Source organism: Mytilus galloprovincialis, chromosome 10 (assembly GCF_965363235.1).
Source record: "Mytilus galloprovincialis chromosome 10, xbMytGall1.hap1.1, whole genome shotgun sequence".
Lineage (NCBI taxonomy): Eukaryota > Metazoa > Mollusca > Bivalvia > Mytilida > Mytilidae > Mytilus > Mytilus galloprovincialis.
In genome coordinates, this window is record NC_134847.1 from 4,740,167 (window position 1) to 4,761,067 (window position 20,901).

The 20,901-nt window shown below is 32.6% G+C and overlaps 2 protein-coding genes across 2 annotated transcripts; one reads left to right on the forward strand and one right to left on the reverse strand.

The window, feature by feature from the left end:
• Positions 1-3,636: 3,636 nt before the first annotated feature.
• LOC143049695 (uncharacterized) lies at positions 3,637-10,241 on the forward strand. The gene is made up of 7 exons (XM_076223367.1): positions 3,637-3,733; positions 4,360-4,528; positions 5,251-5,439; positions 6,074-6,315; positions 6,829-7,035; positions 8,573-8,957; positions 10,065-10,241. The coding sequence occupies exons 3-7, from the start codon at positions 5,339-5,341 to the stop codon at positions 10,213-10,215; spliced, it is 1,086 nt and encodes a 361-aa protein (XP_076079482.1). The 5' UTR covers positions 3,637-3,733; positions 4,360-4,528; positions 5,251-5,338; the 3' UTR covers positions 10,216-10,241.
• Positions 10,242-17,673: 7,432 nt separating this feature from the next.
• Positions 17,674-20,094, reverse strand: LOC143049696 (uncharacterized). Its single transcript, XM_076223368.1, has 3 exons — positions 19,641-20,094; positions 19,280-19,426; positions 17,674-18,873 (listed from the first exon to the last, which is right to left on the reverse strand). The coding sequence occupies exons 1-3, from the start codon at positions 19,950-19,952 to the stop codon at positions 17,758-17,760; spliced, it is 1,575 nt and encodes a 524-aa protein (XP_076079483.1). The 5' UTR covers positions 19,953-20,094; the 3' UTR covers positions 17,674-17,757.
• Positions 20,095-20,901: the final 807 nt, after the last annotated feature.

Here is a 20,901-nt window from a genome sequence, read left to right on the forward strand (position 1 = left end):
CCCAAGCAAGCAGAGCTCCATTGTTTAGTATCCCAATACATGTATTATGAGCCATCGCTAGAAACTTTTTGAGTATTCTTGACAGCTTTGTTAATAACCCTCTCAACGAAATCCCGTAGCTTTCAGGGAGAGATATCCACGCTGTTTCAGCCCGAAACGAGATTATTTTTACCTGTTACAAATTTTTCGATAATGCAATAATTTAGCATTAAATATGTTGTTAAAGTTTTAACACTTGTATAACATTAAAAAAAACAAAGGTATACGAACGCAACATAGAAAACGAAAGACTGCGCAACTTGAACACCACCAACACACCAAGGTTGAACTTATGGAAAGGTAACACCAGGTCCTGCTACACATGTGCTTTATACAAGCAATAATATAGTTATCAAATATAGGAAATCAATGCGTCTGTCTGGTGGCGAAGAATTGAAAAAGCATTCAGGGGATGCAACTGTAACAACTTAAACATTTGCCAAACTAGAGGGATTGTGGTTGATGGAAACCCCTTTATCTGAAGATTTATGCAAAGTCACATAAAATTGAACCATATAGTTCTCTTTGAAATGTTTCACATTTTTTCGACTGCAAACACACACCCGCATCAATTTTTGTGACGTCTTTGTGTTTCCCTTTAAATTTGTTTCGAGTGCTACTATCACAAACTATGTATAGTATATACATAGTGTCCGAAATATAGCCCCAAAATCAGCGTCTAGACTTCTTTCTATCGGGATTTGAATATTTGAACCTAACTTCTATGAAATATCGTGGCCAACACGTGTACTACGAAAAAGATGGGGAAAAATGATAACATGTACTATATCTTGATCTATCAAATATATATAGATTTATAAATGTCATCGTGATTAGCGGTTTTACTCAATTTATATCTCATTATATAATTATAGATTAGTTTAATATATTTAAATATATATACTTGCTGATAGATAAATCTCATCTATAACTAATATTTGTTTGCACCTATATCATACCAGTTAGAAGGCAAACTGATGCATGTATATTGTTTTGATTTTACAATGTATATTCAATTATATCAAATCCTTTTTCTTTTCTTTTTTTTTTTGGGGGGGGGGGGGGTGTTGCCGAATTTACCATTTTACGATAAATGCAAAATTATAGTAGTTGATCCCTGATTCAAACAATGATTTACGTTTTCCGTCCTCCTAAATTATCATAATAGATACATTTTTAATATTGTTGTACAATTGAATAAGGAAAATATAAATTCAACATTGTCCAAAGTCGAAGGTTTCTGAAATGCATTTTGTTACATTTGTTAGTACACCTGTACTCTAATGTGTAAATGAGAATAGTCATGTGCCCATTATCTTGTGAGGTAAATTAATCTTTTGAAAAATGAGTAATGAACAGGTAAGAATTATTTTTTGATTTTGTTGAAACGAAATATTTGTCAAATCTCAGGTGCATGCATGGAAGTAAACGTTTAATTTTTAATTACTCATTTAAAGTCTCCATAGAGGACAAGAAAATAAACGATACTCTATATCTTTTGGACAAGAGTTATCTAACGATGTTTCGGTATTGTGTACATGAATACCGTGTATAGGGAAAACGGTACTATTACATTTTCCCAGCATTAGGTTGGCCTATGGTGTACCCAAGACAGGTGAAGGAAGTCAACTTAGGAGCGCCGTGATTGGATGTAAGGGTACAAGATTTTTTTTTTTTTTTTTATCTATGAATAACTGCAGTGTTTATATTTACTATTTAAATTTTAAAACCTATTGAAATATTTTCTAGAGAATTATTCGAAAAGGCTTTCAAAATTTTATAAATTTGCTGCAAAATGACGGTGGACATGGATAACATAAACAAGCTCCGTTGGAAATTGGTCATGATACTATTTGGCTTCAATTTTAAAATAGAGTAATAAAGTACTAACACCACACATAACTGTTTTATCCAGGTTTTTATTATAAAAAGTGGTAAAATTAGAAAATGTTAGTATTGTCGCCTATTATGCCTATGGCAGAATAAATAGTACCGTTTTCCCTATATCCCCGTTCCCGATATTAGCTCTATTTTTATAATTAGTAAACTGGTTCACTTCAATACCGAGTAAAAGAAGAGCAGTAAAATCAATACACTATTGCCATATGAATATATGCAATGCTCTGGTTGTTTTAGTTGTTCTAGTAATATGTGATAAAGAGTGAAAAAAAAAATAACAAAGAAATAACATTTCAATTAATTTTATTATAAGCACAGGCATGGCAAATTATAATAAGACTTCTGTCCTTAATTTGTAATGGCTGTTTTAAAAAGGTTTAGTATTGCTTTGACATTATTTTTAGTGAGAAACATTTAATTATTATTGTTAAGTAACAAATCATTCAATAGATTTTCAAAAGATTTTCTTTGATATTTACATTCAATGAAGATATGAATTGTTTATGACTTCAATATGCATTCAACTTGATCAGGAGATTGTTTGTTGAAAAAAGTATAATTCAAAGGAGTCTATTCTTTATCACATATAATACAACTAGAACAACTAGAATAACTAGAACATTTGTATGTATTCATGTCAAAGTATAATTCAAAGGAGTTAGAATGTAAACTTAAATGAGACAGCAACCTGACAACACAAATATTGAGCATTAGACGATGTCAAGCTACAGTATATCTTCACAAGGTGTAATGAATTTGGTCGTAAATTTAAACAGGTATTATCAAAGATCTGTAACGAACACTAAATTTTAAAACAAAAAACATATTGAGAAATGGCGAGAAGAAAGAGCAATACAAAAATATATACATAAAAGGAAATCTCTTTGATCTTGTAATAACGTTTTAACATATAAATAAAAGTGACCGTATTTAGGACGAACAAAATAAAGATATGTACATGTGAAATACAATGTCAAAGTATTATTATACATAATAGCAGGTACTGAAAACAAGCTAAATCTTCCATAAAATTGCCAAAAAATACAAAAAAAACCCGACTTTTTAACCCTTTTAAAATGATAATTAATAATATCAACGATTAGCCCTTTTTATTTGTATGCTTAAAATCATTTGCAGAGACATGGGAGTAAAAAAGGGAGGATTGGGCGCTCCCAAACATGATTAACTCCGGATCCGCCATATTCTTTATGTGCATATCCCAAGTCAGGAGCATGTAGTTCAATGGATGTCGTTGATTCATGCCTGTCATATTTGTTTTTCGTGTTTTTCTTTATAAATTAGGCTATTAGTTTCTCAATTGAATTATTTCATATTTTTCATATTGGGGCCTTTTACAGCCGACACTACATGTATATGGTATGGGTTTTTCTTATTGTTAAATACCGTTTATAATTGCTTGAATCCAATTCATTTGAACTTTGGTGGATATATGTCTCATGACAATCAAACCACGTTTTATTTTTATTTCAAATGCATACTTGTATTATTACTTTGTGGAAAGTTTCATTTGTTTGTTTGATTTTGTCCGGTTTATAAATTGTCGTATGTACATGTAGTATGAAGTATATATCTTTTGATTACAGTATTGTAATTTTGGATTTGAAACCAATAACTTTTGGACGCTTAACCAAAATATAATTTTATTTATGGTTTCATGTTTATAAATTTCAGAAGAGTCATCATGGACTTACTATTTGGACAACAGCTGTTTTTATAATAGGAGAAATAGCAGGCGGTGGAGTCCTTGCTCTTCCTAAAGCTGTAGAAGATACAGGTACGTTACGGATATGGGGTATCTTGCAGAAATGCACATTTGGTGCAGAAAAAGTGGTACCGTTTATGTCATTATACCCGTACATGTATAATAGTTGGCTCAACTAAATGATTGGTGTAACGATTTATATTTTTTGCTGTTAATGTGCCTTCAATTCTAGAGTAAGACCATGTGATACCCATGTTTTGCTGGTTCTTTGCTTTAATAAACTACTATATATTATAACTAGAAAAAGACCCAATGATATTTTGATTTCATAATTCAGCTAATCGAGATGAAAATGGGACGAGACTGTGGTGTAAATATACAAGAAAAAGCAAACATCCTCTACATATTAATGAGAATTGGCCTTTGTCGATGTTCTGATCTTATCAAAAGTGATCATGTGTCGTAGCTTGAAGTTTTTGTTGGGTTTTGATGATTTAAAACTTGAAAAATTGTTAAAAAAAAGTGTTCAAGGCTAAATCAAAACCGTTTTCTGAAGAATTATAATGGCCCTGAAAATGGAAGTTAGATACAAATATTTTATACAATTCTGGAAGGTCTAAAAAAAAAACTAAACTTAAAGTTTACACCTTATAACATTTCATGTATTTATACTAACTAGATGAATTCTTTGGTTTTAGGTTGGATTGGAATCCCACTCCTTGTAGTGTTTACTTTAACATCATCATACACGGGAACAATTATTGCTAAAAGCTGGGTTATAATCCAAGACAGGTTCCCAGAATACCGTGATCACGTTCCTGACCCTTATCCTGTCATCGGGGAAAAAACGTATGGAAAACATGGACGGTGAGCTGTTATTATTTTTTTTTATAAATATTTGGTTTTATCACGGTCAACATGTATAAATACAAATTTCTGTATTTTTATAAGTACATTTGTATCATAAAAAAATTATGCATTTTTATTTAGAAATAACTCATATTTATTAAATGATCATGAATTGAGAAAAAAAAACGTCATATTTTGCTGTATATATATTAAAATTTAAAAAATTGCACTATTTACAGTTTTATCAAATTTGGTCCACATAATCTCCCTGCAAAATGAACCAAAATGTTGTTTTGAAAAAAAGGGGTCCATGGACTCGTTTTCAAATTAAATCAGTTTGAATGATAAAAATCAGTTGAATAATGCATCTTTTCCCGATATGTCATAGTTTGACGTCGCGAAAATAACATTTTACGTTAGCAACGTCATTAGCTCCCCTGTAACTGTATCGTATGCCCTTAACTACATGTAGGTCGCCGACTCACACACGTTTTTAATCTTATTTAGGTTATGAGTTATTCGGCGTAATTTTCGCATCATAACAGTTTCATCTACAAAACCCATTGTTTAACCCTGATACATGTACTTTTTTGTACAAATGAACACGTCTGCTAACATCCGCATACAACAGGGGAAACAAGAAAAACAACGTTAATTATGTAAGGATATTTTAATATTTAAAACAGAGATTAAATTGTTTCTCTAAAAAAAAAAAATGCTCACCATAATTTTGATTTCAGACATTTGGTGACATTTTCCATTAACTTCACCCTGTTTGGTGCATCTACTGTTTATTTGATATTGGCATCCGAGAATATCGAAGATCTCATGTCTGATGTTACTAAAGATATCTCGTTCTGCTATTGGTTGTTGATACTTGGCGCAATACTTACACCAATCACATGTCTTGGTACTCCTGCAGACTTTTGGTACGTATATACAATGTACTAGGGGAGTATCTGAACGATTCAATTTGTCAATCCAAATAATTATATAATCTGTCATCGCAGTTCAGATCCTTCCGTGTTTGTTTGTTATTGGTTAAACGTTTTTACCCTTCTTCCAACTTTTAGTGTTCGCATGCATTATTTGTTATTGAACTCGTTAACAGCTATTTTGCCGGTTCTTAATTTTATATATTTTGAAAAAATACATGTACCATCTTTAAAATCACACTTATAAAACAAATGTATCAAAAGTTGAAATTTAACTATCATGCATTAAGATTTTGTTATTTCTTTTCTTTTCTTATACGCTTATTATGGGTACGCAGACGATGTTGGATACACGTCTATGAGACATGATTAATAAATAATTCAAAAAATATTTGAAACATAATCCAAAGGTTTACAGCAATGATTTTTAATTAAGGAACAATTTTATAAAATCAGATACACTTCTTTTTTAGCATAACAATTCCACACTCGATCCGCTTGGCGAAATTAAAATTGTTATGCTCGCGACCTCATATCCAGAGCGTTCTTAATGTATGTTATTGTAATATTCAACATGTTTCATAATTCTGTATATCTAAACCATTTTAACTTTGTTTTGTATTTGAAGGCCTATTGGTGTGGGTGCCACAATGTCAACAGGAATAGCCTGCATCCTGATTCTGATTCAGGTTTTACACGATAACAAATCTGCACCACCAGTAAAACATTCGTCAACTGATTTTATGAAGTTCTCTGCAGCTTTTGGGACCTTGGTGTTTTCGGTTAGTGGTCATCCCGCTTTCCCGACATTTATAGCTGACATGAAGAAAAAGACAGATTTTAAATGGGCAATATTGATAGGATATATTAGTGAGTATTTTAATATGGTCAGCCATCTTTTAGTTATTTGTTTGGAAAAAAGATACGGAGAACCCTATTGGAAAGAGACATAACACATATAATGATACAACGCATAATACAACAAAACAAAAATAAAGCGCATAAGCACACTACATCGTAACAATGTGAACAAGAAGCGAAAACCACACACAACAAATGAGAAGCTGACAAAATGATAACTTACAAAATACATCAAAACCTTAAAAAAAAAAAAATCCACACATACAAAAAACAAATCCACACATACAAAAAACAAATCCACACTTACAAAAAAACAAATCCCCACATACAAAAATCAAATACATTAGACAAGACAAAACAATAACCACACAACAACAAGAATTTCAAAATTTTCATTTATTTTTGGAAATCTAAACAACATGAAATCTCTTTCTTTCAACATACAAAATCGACGAATTGAGTAGAATCAAAATATTAAGATTTTCAACAGCAAATATACACAAATAGTCTTTATCGTTACAGTTGTCATGTTGATGTATATCCCGACCACAACTTCCGGTTACTTCGTCTATGGACGAAATCTGAATCCAAACATTGTAAAGAACATGACCTCAGGACCTATAACCTACATCATAGATATTTTAATGACTCTACATTTAATATTTGGATACTTAATACTCATCAACCCTGTCTGTCAGGGACTAGAGGCTAAAGTAGGTGTTCCTAAAGGTAAGGTACGTAAAACTATAGAAAGTAAAATATGGAGTAGGTCCAGTAAGAACCCTTATTGGCCCCAAAATATAGCAGTTTTACAAAATTGTTAAAATGTAAACTTTTAGTTATTTATAAGAAAGTAGAATGCTTCTGCTACATAAATGTGGGATGTTTTTGATAATACAATGCAAATATATCGGGTACTTGTAAGTTGTATATGATGATAATATATAACATATATAAAGGTTGGAGATAAACACGGATGCGGTCACCGTTTTGACAAAAACCTTCTGAATTTTTTAAGTGACATTTTGTTGTATATTTGATAGATTTTCACATTTAAGCTTGAATCGGAGCGTTTTTAATGATAAAATCAGTTAAAATAGTTCACATAAACTAATTGAATCAACTGAAATAGACACTTAAGTGTTTAAAAAGTGTCACAATTTTTCGTCAGATCATGGAAGTAGGCCAAAATCGGCCCTTATCGGACCTACTCCTTTGGGTAACGGAAACATCTTTCACAAAACTAAACACCAAAAACTTCAATATATGTTTTGTTACATGCTGAGAAGCACTTGATCATAGAACACCCGAATGATTAGGTTGTTATAACTCAAGACTTCTGAACAAGATTTGTTTTTTGACAATTATGGTTATGACAACGTTATGTGTATGAAAAAATCAGTGAAACGAATAGAAATAATAAACAGGTCCCTATATAGCTAGCCTATGCAGTCTATCTTTACAAATTAAAATATACATAAATAATCATTTTAACTCAAGAAACGGTAAAAATGAAAATATGATGTAAATATACAACTTATGTATGTTGTCGGAAAATATAAAAATTCTGTGTATGAGCGTTAGAAACTGGACGATAAGCGAGGCTCTGTCGAGTTTTCCCCTTGTTTCGAAGCGAGTACAAATATTTTTTTTATATTTTCCGACAACATACATATATTGTGTTTATCCTTAAGTTACTCCTAACACATGCAAATTCAGTTAATAAAATCTAAATCATTGTCTCAAATTCTCAAAGAAATCGACTTAGTTGAAACGCGGACCGCGAAGAGGACTCCGAAATGAACTGGTTTTGAAACAGAATATTCATATTACCGCTTGCTCAACATGGAAGTGCGGTAACAGGAGACTTTATTTGTACAATAGTTGGCTAATCGCAGGATAAACCAACTTATTGTAGTGAGCGACTTTGAAAATAACGCGAATATGAATCATCGCAAATTGGTAACTTTAATATTCCCTTATATAAAAACGTCATGAAAATTTTAAAATCGCAAAATAAATCGCTGGGAATTGCTTAGAAATAAAGTTCCTGCGAATATACGTTGGTTTACAGTATACTTTACAGAGACAGCGTATATTTAACATTGTGATCTCATACAATCAGTCTTAGTTTTTAATACAGAAGTCAAGGTTACAAATCTTAAAATTCAAACGTTTTGTAACAGATTTATAATATTACTTTTTATTTAATTTATTTCCATATATTGTTGAATTTTATTTTTAAAACGTATTTTTTTGCTTGCAGCTTTTACATGGAAACGCTGTATTGCGAGATCAACAATTGTAATGGTTGTTATATTTGTTGCTGAAAGTGTTCCTCACTTTGGCGCAATTTTATCTCTGATTGGAGGTTCGACAACTACACTTTTATCCTATATCCTTCCGTGTGTGTTCTATCTCAAGTTAGCTAAAGGATCAAACAATCAAACTAGTCACAAAAAATACGGAATTTCTTATCAAAATGCTGAATCAACAGACGAAGGCGATCTCTCTGAGCAAAATTATACAGAAAAACAGAAAAAGACTCCATTAATAAAAGATCTGAATACCACAAAACATGACATAAAAGAAGTCAATGGTGCTCCTCCACATTCATATGAGGAATCAGACAGAGAACTAATTGAGGAAATGTAAGTTAAGTTATTTAAAGTAGTTGAGATAGGCTACATTACTTAACTACTATGAGTTGATGTCAAAGGTACAGCAACCCAACAAATGAACAACCAAAAGAATTCTAGAGCGAAAAAAAACATGTTTCAACAATTAACATGGTACGGTCTATATAATATGAAAAATTGCAATAAATAACACTGAAAATTGAAAAAAAAACTCTGCAAAAAAAAACACCAAAAAAATAAATGAAAAATATCTTCCATCAATACCAAAAACTCTCCAAATAACAAGTGACTGGCGTAATATTTGACAGGAGAAAACACTGATGAAGTTTTTGACTTTGAAAAGACATATAAAACTAACCCGAATAATGTCAGTCGTCATATTCCGCCGATCTCCGACTAATCTCCGATTGCTACAATAGCCCGAATAATGTCAGTCGTTATATTCCGCCGATTTCCGTCTAATCTCTGATTGCTACATTGATAGATAGGATATAGGCCGCTAGAGGGCGCAGAATTATTCGAGTTATATAAAACATGCATTCTGCAGGACAAATTAAACAACGTTTTGAAGTACACATTTAGGCATTGCCTTTAAAACGATGATAATCATATATATTGTGCATTTACTCGTCAATTTCGCCCATACAGCGACGACATCGTTACCAACATCTACTTTCAGACTGAGTACCAAACTAATTCATCAAAACCAGCAAGTCTCTAAACATTCTTGTGGTATGGGATTAACGATTTAAACATTCTTGTGGTATGGGATTAACGATTTAAAAAAATATAAAATTAGCACACTTGTTTCCGTTACTTTTTGAAGGACAACATTTGCAGTTTTAACACAAATTCTTGACTTATTTTCTCGTTTACATAGTCTATAATGAGACTTTTTGTCACTCGCTGCGCTGACTAAAAAATGTTTCTAAAGTGTTTATAATAATAGTAAAAAAACTCTTCCGTTGTTGTCTTCGTTGGTTATTCATTCCTCTACCGGTTCATTAGTTACATTAAAAGTAATCAAATAAATGGATAAAATGACTGTATTTTTAAGAGACCCTGAGGAAACATAAAACTAAAAATGTAGCTTATCATTTATAAATAATTGTTTTTCAGAGTTATTCCCCTTTGGGAGAGAGTATTGAATTATGAGATTATATTTGTTGGTACTCTTGCTGGAATAGCAGCTACTGCGGCAGCCATTAAAACGTTAGTGAGTCCAGATACATTCTCCGTACCATGTTATATTAACCCTGGTAGAATTTGAGAATAAACTTCTAAACACTCAATAAATGTAATATTTTAATGTCCGACCTAGGGGCACTATGTTTTTCGGTGTGTACTTCCGTTCGTTCGTTCGTCCGTCCGTTTGTCCTGCTTCATGTCTAAGTTTTTGGTCAAGGTAGTTTTTGGTGAAGTTAATGTCCAATCAACTTGAAACTTAATACACATGTTGCCTATGCTACATGTAGTTAGGATCTTTTTAATTTTAATGCCTAATTAGAGTTTACTATATATCGAAAATGACAGTTCTTGCTTTAGGTTGGAAGTTTTTCGTCACTTCAGGTTAAAGTTTTTGGTCGAGGTAGTTGATATTCTGCCGGTAATGTGTAATTGTGGTTCAGATTGCATATTTTGGAACAAGAATCGTCAATTTCCTATGGCTCATAGGTCATGTCTGTTACCATGGTAACCGTGTATCTGTACCTGGGACGAAATAATCCGTTCTGTAGTTTAATTTCATCATTTTGGACATGCAGTAAATGGTTCATCGGTCAAACACAAAAATTCATAGACACTTCGATCCCTGTGCTCTCTTCCACTCACAGGAAATTCAATTGATCGTCCCCTGAATGCAGCCACATATATATCCAACCACAATTTTGTTTCTTATCAGTTATATTGAAAATCAAGATTGTGCTGAGGACATAAACAAATATTCATTCTTTTCTGTTTAGAATTCGAAAATTTTAGTAAGCCCATAGATCTACACATCTACATGTATGGCATGCCCAACATCTTGTCTGATTGGCATTCACGGGAAATAAAGATGAAGAAATATGCAGGAGTTGTCTTTCGTTGAATACTATAAATATTAAAGTCTCTTCAGCACGCTTTAAGAAATGAAATTAAAACAATACATCGAAATTTTAAATTTCAAAAGTTTAGGATTGTTTACTATGAAACGCTTATTAAAAAGAAATTGTCGAAGTACCCTCCTCTGTTAAGGGTAAAACTGCTAGATACTTTCTAATAAAACTATTCTTGGCGGATTAATGTGGGACATCAGCCAAATATTAAACTTTGATTCATGTGAGAAGTTTTCGTCTGGATAAAAATTAACAAAAAGGATCTTCCCAAAATATCCGATTTATAAACTTTATAAATTAACAATAGGTTGAATTTTTCGTCTTGAACGTTCATATTTAGCAGGTGTTAGAAAAGGTGTTTTCTTCATTATATAAAACCTGTCTAATTGGCAAGGTTAAGGAGGATTTCCTATTGTATATTATCAGGCGGAAAAATCATTAGGATCTCCACAAATTTACCAAGAAAACATAGTTTTCTAGATGAAAGAGCGATAGCATTTGATGTTTTCAAGCACGAAATGAGAAAATTTCTACGACAAAAGAAAAAAGTGAGTTCACCGCTTCAAAGACTCAGAGGGTTGTTTTGATTAACTGGAAAAAAATGTTTCTATCAGAAGTTAAACATGTTAAATTAATTTGTTTACGTGCAAAACATTCAAACAACTCATTTAGAAGACGGTTTGTGATACGATCGAACAACGTAGGTCCGACAACCCGCTGGAATCCCGCATGTTCTCACATACTACGCTAAATTACTCTTCTAAACATATTTCATGCGCGCTGCAACCGTTAATAGGTCGTTTCAGTGTCGTAATAATAGACTTCAAAAGATTTTTACGACATTGCAGATGTTGTATTTGAAGTACGAATAACAAATAGCAGAATGAATATTATTTATGAGACATTTATTGAGGATCTCTAGGTTTAATAGAGGATAGATATTAAGAATTATTAGGCTTTAATTGAAGACTGATTGGTCGAGAGTATGTTTATAGAGAAATATTCTTTTTGAAACAAAGGAAGCTTATCATTAACCCTATCACCTGCTTTGAGTTGCAATATTTCTTTCTATTTTTCTCAATAAATAAATTTCTAGAGCATTATGTAAACAAATAGTGTAGTAAACAGCAACGTTAGGCTAAGGGAGCTACCATTTGATTTTTATGGGGGGGCTAGGATGAAAAATTTTGTCCTGCCTTTTTTTTTTAGCTGTAATCTCTGTCCTGCCTTTTTATTTTTCACTCTGTTCTGTCCTGCCTTTTTTTTTTTTTTAGTTTATCCTGACTTTTTTTTTTTTGCAAGTGTCTCATCCTGCCTTTTTTTTTACTCAAAACTCCTGTCCTGCCTATTTTTTTCAAATTTCATCCTAGCCCCCCCCCCATAAAAATCAAATGGTAGCTCCCTAATCCTATTTGGATTGAAAAGTAAGTGCTATAAAACAAAGTATTTTTAGTACGTCCGAAAAGTATAAAAAAAAAAACAAAGAATATCAAAATTCATCTGATGTTAACGTTGCCTGAGGAAACTCATCTTCGCTGCCAGTCTCTAATGACTGAAAACTGAGATGATGATTACATTAGGGTACAAACATAATCGCCCAAGTGCTAGGAAGTAAACACTTTTCATCGACTGCATTTCAAGTATATATACTACCCCATATAGTCATGCTGCCTCTATAAGACGAATGTCGATCTATGTCCAAACTAACATAATGTAAGCTCAATTGGATCCATTGTATATATATGGATACTTAAACTATAGTCGTTAACTATCTTCCGCTGATCTACAATGGCTGCATTACCTCGCGTGGGAGAAATTCGGACACGGATAAGGATAAAGTAATATTTGAGTTACTGGATACCATCATTATTATCCTTCGTATTTCCACAGTTTTATGTACGAAAAGTGCTGATCTAGATTTAAAGTTTGCTTATACAAGATAAATGATCAAAGAACGATATCTGTCACCAGCAATATCATTTACAACGGTTTATTGCATCACTTCAGTCATTTTCAATAGCAATAGAAACGTTCCGAACATCTTTGTATTTTTGTCATCACCGTGTAATTGTACGTAATGATCTTAGTACGCATGACAGGACTACAAATGGTTTTAGCAATATGTTTATCATACATTACAATTTAATATGACATCCATCACTCACGAACCTTTATAAATAACAATAATTAATGAAAACTGATTGATATAAAGCTCTATTAATGAGAGATTAATCATTTTAATATATTCAAATATTAAAAATAGGGAAATGTCAATTGCGTTTGATGTTTTCTAATGCGGCGTTTGGATGTCGACTCACGTTTTACATAAAAATCAATGCAGATATCAATTGTGATGAGATGAAAATATATTAATTTTAGTATTGTCAGGTAGCGAACTGCTTCACCTCGCATTTCGGTTCATAAAAATGGCGGGAAATGTATCTATTCCGTTTGAATGGTTGTCTCCCTTTTACAAATTAAATGTATTCACTGGAATAAAACATAAATGCTTCTCCAAACTAGTCAGAGGTTAAGCTAGCTTTAAAGCCAGTTTTAATTCACCATTTTCTATGTACCAAGTCAGGAGTGTGACAGTTGTTATTTATTTTATAACACTTGTTACATATCTTTTATTGTTTGTGTATTGCATATGTTATTGTTTATAATAATATTGTCTATATGCTATATGCCCTCCTGGGGCCCTAATTTGGTAAATAAATATTCTATTCTATTCTATTCATTCGTTTGTTGTGTTTGAGGTTTTGATTTTGCCATTTGAGAGTCTTTCTGTTTTCAATTGCCCTCGGAGTTCGGTATTTTGTTTACTTTACTCATTTAGATAATAAAAAAAAAACTGACAAATGACCGAAATTAAATTTCTTTTATTTATAAATATATAACACTGTTTAAGAATTCATGATAATGCTTAAGTCATTTAAGGGGCCTTCAATATAGCTTGTTGTTCGGTGTGAGCCAAGGCTCCGTCTTGAAGGCCTACTTTAGCCTATAACTGTTAACTTTTTACAAAGTTTGACTTGGAAGTAGAGTTGTATCATTTGCACTCAAACCACATCTTATTGTTTCTTATGAATCTATTATACTGGTTGAGTCCGAGGTTTCATTGAACAGTCTTCAGAACAGACCAAATGTGTATTCCTTGACCCCTATCGAAATATGTGTGAATATTATATTGTATGTTGTAATATAAAATAATTTATGTGCATATAGATGTAAGAAGATGTTGTATGAGTGTTTGTTTTTCATAATAAGTAATGAGGGTCTGGGAAGGGGTGTAAGAAGATGTTGTATGAGTGTTTGTTTTTCATAATAAGTAATGAGGGTCTGGGAAGGGGTGTAAGAAGATGTTGTATAAGTGTTTGTTTTTCATAATAAGTAATGAGGGTCTGGGAAGGGGTGTAAGAAGATGTTGTATAAGTGTTTGTTTTTCATAATAAGTAATGAGGGTCTGGGAAGGGATGTAAGAAGATGTTGTAAAAGTGTTTGTTTTTCATAATAAGTAATGAGGGTCTGGGAAGGGGGTCCTTCATTTCTGTCTTCTTTAATCTCTGAAACTGAGAATGGAAATGGGGAATGTGTCAAAGAGACAACAACCCGAACATAGAACAGACAACAACAGAGGTCACCAATAGGTCTTCAATGCAGCGAGAAACTCCTGCACCCGGAGTCGTCCTTCAGCTGGCCCCTAAACAAATATTATACTATATAGGCGATGTTCTCTATTCTTATTGTCCATTATTGATAAAATTACTGAAAATAAAATTTGAGAATGGAAGCGGGTAATGTGTCAAAGAGACAGCAATCTGACCAAAGAGCAGAATAATCAGCACCTTATTATCCTATATATTTTATATTCCTTGCCCATTATTCTCCATTATGTAACCCCCATGATCTCAGTAATGGCCCCCCTTTTTTGGTCAATCAATGCATTTGAATGGGGACATATAGTTGGAAACCCACCCACCACTTTTGAAATGGCTGGATCCGCCCCTGCCAACCTCCACTATCTTTCTACAATTGTATTACATTCATTTTATATAGCAACTTTTTCTTTTATATATTTAACATAGTAAACGATAGTATAAAAACAAACTCATCATAGATACCAGGACTAAAGTAAATTTTGTGTATACGCCAGACGCGCGTTTCGTCTACAAAAGACTCATCGGTGACGCTCGAATCCAAAAAAGTTAAAAAGGCCAAATAAAATACGAAGTTGAAGAGCATTGAGAACCAAAAGAGTTTTTATATAACTTAGTACTGCAACCGTTTTAAAATTGCATGCAATATTTACCATAGGACGATAAGAAAGACTGTTGTGTATTAGCAAAGACGCAGAAAATAGCTAGCAAAGATCGTGCGCTACGTCACTAATTGGTAATGAATATGTATATATCTGTCACGTGGTCGATGCTCATGCAAACAATCAACAATAATAATGGCTTCTACACGAGATTTTATAAAAATTGATCTGACTGCTGAAGATATTCCAGGGGCTAAACTTGACATAAATAAATTAGAAGATTATAGCAATATGCAGCTTAAACGATGGTTAGAATGCAGAGGTATTAAATCATCAGGAAACCGAACTGAACTACTTAAAAGGTGAGTGACCTCAATAACAACGCCTATTTCTTTTGTCATTTGACAAACCACTTTACCTGAGCCAATGACAGTTTATGATTGATTCACCGGGTGACAAACGTTTTTGTGTATCAAATTTCATTGGAGGACTAATAATATTGACAAGAAGTTTTACGCCCATTATAATTTTATTTACAAATGTTTTTTTCCCCGAATGAAGTGAGCTATTTTAAGCAGAGCTATCAATAGAATATTTGTTTTCTATCTTTGACATGTTTGATATAAATAAAACGGTTCAAATTGTAAATTATTTGTTTTCAGATGCAATGATGTAATCAATTCCGGCAGGGTAGATCAAATTGATATCAACATTGATCAAGGGAAGTGGTACGATATAAAACTTGGAAAGGTCAAACCAGAAAGTGTAAAAAAAAATCAACCTGCCATCCCACCAGTATTAGGATGGAAAACTTTTCCGTCTAGACCCATACCGGTCAATTTTAATTATGGGCACATATACCATTATTTACTGGAGAGCGTTGTCCTTTTAGGAGAAGACGGGAAGCAGGAGGATACGGACTTGTCACACATGACTTCCAAGCCTCTCACAAAAGGAGAACAATATGTCAAAAGTGGAAGTGTGACAAATATAATGGACAATTCAAAGGGTTCAGACTTATATTTTATAAAGGGGAAAGTTGATGCATCTATGAGAAAAGAGCACAGAATTGTGCACATAACATTGTCATCAATTAGTGGAGCTGTTTTAGATGCAAGTTGTACCTGTCCAGCATCTTGCCTAGGACGATGCAACCATGTAGCAGCACTGCTGTTAATGTTGAATAAGCACTGTAAAGAATCAGGCTATGATGCAACTGCGTGTACAAGTAAGCCATGTGAATGGAACCAGGGGAAAAAATCAAACAAGAATCCTTCAAAAATAACAGAAGCAGCATATTCATACTATAAATCTAGACCAACAAAGCTGAGCACTTTTGATCCTAGGCCACAGAACCAAAGAAACATTAGCAAAGAGACAAAAAATTCTTTTATAATGGAAATGCAATATAATTCTTTAAGAACTAGCAAGCCCTCTATGTGGGGAACCTTGCTCTCCTCTCAATATGAAGATTATAGTTTAGAAGAAGAACGAGTAGATCAGCTTGAAAGTTTATTTTGGATCATGTTTGATAATCTACGTGATGAAGGTAAACAGTACCCTACAGCTGCCTACATGATACCAAATACTGAACAACAATCAGAATCTGATACTTGGAAATCCAATAGATGGTTCCGGATCACTGCCTCAACATCAAAACAAGCAAGCAATCTTGGAAATATCTTAAACACTGAAACCCAGTATTGTGATTCTACCAAACGCAAACTATTCAACTTTATTTCATATAACATCTGGGCTTTACATACATTTTCTACACCAGACACTGTATATGGTATTGAAAGTGAAGAGCAAGCCAGAGCTGATTATTTAAAATATATGGCAGGAAAAATACAAGATTTCAGAGTCATAAAAACAGGCTTCTGGATAAATAAACTATGGCCAGAAATAGGATGTTCACCTGATGGTCTTGTTTTTGATCCAGAAGAAAATATGAAATATGGTTTACTTGAATTAAAATGTCCAAAACTATTTCGCAAAGTGGCACCTTCTGATTTATTTATGGCTCTGAAAGATAAAAAAATATTGAATAGCGAGTTATATTCAGCGTGTTTCTCTCGCCCAACCTCTGAGAATGCTTCTTTGGAACTTAAAACTCACCATGCATACTATTATCAAATTCAACTCCAGCTTGCAGTTACAGGACTTGAATGGTGTGACTTTGTGTTATGGTCATCTCTTGGTAAGCCAAATGTAGAGAGAATAAGACGAGACCAGCAGCTTATAACTAGTATGATAGGAAATATAACAACCCTTTGGCGACGAGTTATTGCCCCTGAGCTGTTTGAAATGAGGGTTCCTAGGAAACTGTTTCCTATTATTTTAAAAGACATTAATACACCAGTAATACTTCAAGTCAATAAATAGATTATTTATGTTATATTATATATTTTATATGGATACACTCATGCACATGTAAAAAGTGTTCAATGTATTTTTATCATTTAACTAAAGGTTCTTGAAAGTTAACTAGGCTACTTGCAACAAATACTAATTGATTGGCAATTGGAGACAATGACAAAGGTATATTTCCACTCAATAACTTAAATTTTTTCACACGTTCTATGACACGTTCAACATGTATACGAGCTTTGGCTATTCGTCTTGTAGTTAACTCTTCTTGAGCAGTAAACTTTGTTCTTTTTCCTAGAAATGGTGGTATATTCAAGAAGGCTTGGCGTTTGAGAAGCAGGTCCTTTATTGTAAATCCCCTATCTGCAAGAACCAAATCACCTGGGTTGATATAGTCTAAAAAACCACTTTGCTCAATAATTGCTCGGTCACTTATTGAGCCCTCAAATAAGTCTGAGACATAAACAATTGATCCGTTAGGTGCTATACCAATCAAACATTTATAGGTATGATGGTTCTTGTACGAGGAATATAAATTGCCTTGTCTCTTGAAATCTCTTGGCATTTGTACAAAGAATTCAGTGCAATCTATTGTGCAACGTATATTTTTAAAAGTTTTAAATACTTTTGGTAATCCAACTTTAAAATGCTGTCGTTCTGGAAACATGTCATGTCTCAACTCATTAAAATGACAATACAGTAGCTGAATCCATGTTGTAAAAACTATGCTAACTGTAGAAGATGCAATTCCGAAAAAGTGTGAAATAGTATCGATGCTGTAACCCCTTCTTAGTCTTACTAAAGTCAGAAATAACTCATCTTTTGGTTCAAGTTTTCTGTTTCCTTTCCTTGAACTTTCTTTTGCATCATTTTTCCCATCCCAGTATGTTAAATTGTAAACACTAGTGCCAAGAAAGTTAAATAGAATGCAAAACTGAGCATATGTTAATCCTGTGAATAATTTCATTTTAACATCATTGTCTTTAATTGCCTTTAATGATAGGGTGGTGTCATTTTGTTCATTTGGCTGATCATTCTGTCTACTTTCACAATTTCGCATTTGGTTTTTTAAAATCATGTTTTCAATTTTGGCGTTTAAAACTTCTTTTTCGTATATTGTTTGCACTTCTTTGTCATTTGTCTGTACATCAACAGTTTGTGACGATGCATCTGTAACAGGGCAAAGTACTAGCAATGATGTTTCCTGAAATATAATATTCTACATTTGTATATATAATTAATTTACAAAATTGTACATGTATATGAAAAAAAATATTTCTACTATTTTATATGCTTTATTTAATAACTGATTTTCCTGTAATAATTGTTGTTAACTGGAATTGAAACAATAATATAAGGAGAAGCACTAATTTGCACATGTAGATATTAACATGTAATATATTACAATGTATGTAACTAATTTAAAACAAAATTCTAGCCACAAGTGTGTGCAGAGGAGAGATTTTACCATTTCTAAGATTACGTGCACTATTGTAATAAACATTTTAAATAAATCAAACTTAATTCATGAATTATTTTGAGTTTTTAAGGGATTGTGTTTCAATGATTTTTTTCTGTCAACTGGCTCAATAAAACATCTAAATACTTACATGTACATGTGTTGTCTCAGGAAAGTTATTTAAATCATTGGACAGGTCAAGTAAACCTTCAGCAGCAGATTTAATATCCTTCTTTGAAATTTTTATTGGCTTTCTCCTTGGTGTAGGCGCTTTCCTTTTGCGTTCAAACCTTTCAACCTGTGTAGAATACAAAGATCTAGAGTGTAAATATATTTTTGGTTTAAATTCAATTTAAACAATAAACAGGAAAAGTATCATTCACTGTTATGAATAAGCTAAATTTGCAGTGAATAGCTTAATCTGAATTAATTTTGAGTGAATCTTATAATTTCAAAAGCTTTCCATATAAAAAGAACATGTATGTTGAAGAAAAGGGGGATGTAAAACTAACCTGTTCATCTGTGTGTAAAAGTGCTGGGATTGGATCAGGATTTTCAGCCGTAGGACCACTTTCTCCTACAAAATGCTTGCTGCATATATATGTGGAACGTTTGATTTTATCCACGTTGAAATCATTACCGGGTCGACCACAAGCTTTGATCCATTTTAGACAGGTTTCCCTACGAGTCGTCGGTTTAGGGAAAGGGATAAAAAACACATCTTTCATTTCTTCTCGATGTCTGTACCTAGTATCACTATTACATGTTCCATAGCAACAATGTTTATTTCCTTCAGATTTTGATTGCTGCGGTAATTCATCCATTTAATTAGTCGGAAAGAAGAAAAATATATCAATGAAATTTGCCTCATGCAAAGCGTTGTTTACAATGGCTTGCATGACATCCGGGAACTTTACCTGTGATGTCATTCTAAAAATAGCTTTGAAATCTATTATTAGTTCAACCGATCTTTGCTAAAAACTTTATGAGTTGAGACTGCTGAGATTCAAACCCCCAAAACTTCCGTACTGGAAGCGAACATGTTATAACGACACCGTCGAGGCAATTAGTACGTAATTATGAAAATTACGTGTAAAGACAGAATTTCCTTTCGGTTTATAGTCGCACCCTGAATTTGTATTCTTTCACTACCATTAGCGTCAAACAATTGTAAAACCGACCCACCGCAAAGTCCATTAACAAATGTTATCTTTAAATAATGAATCATTTAACTAATTTCCTTATCATTTCTAAAAATTACAGGAGTTTTTAAAATTGAAAATGACCAGAAATAAAGTATCAAATTAAAATTGTGATTGAAATCTGAACCTATTTTCATTGAATGTTTATTTTTCATCAGCGATATTGATATTTGAAGATAGCTGTCAATTGAACTGAATGAGACTGTGTGAAATAATAATTGATATCACTTCGTTTTATTTAATTTACAATTGATGAGTAGCTCGATTGCAATGGTACTTCTATCGTTTACAAGTACACGTAGATAAAAGAAATTCAGACCTTAACCTCTAAAATTTATAAAAAAAAAATACTTGAACTAAATTTTCAAAATGGGATTTTAATACTTATATTGTTCATATAAAAGTACAAAAATATCTATGTTTGAACAAAAACCAATGTATAGAATGTATTTTGTGGAATGAAAATTCTTATCGATTAAAGAAAAATGATGACAAAGGGATATTTTACTAATTTGCCTTTATCGTTTGATTTTGTCATGGGAGTTGGGATTTTTCGGTTTGATTTTCCTCT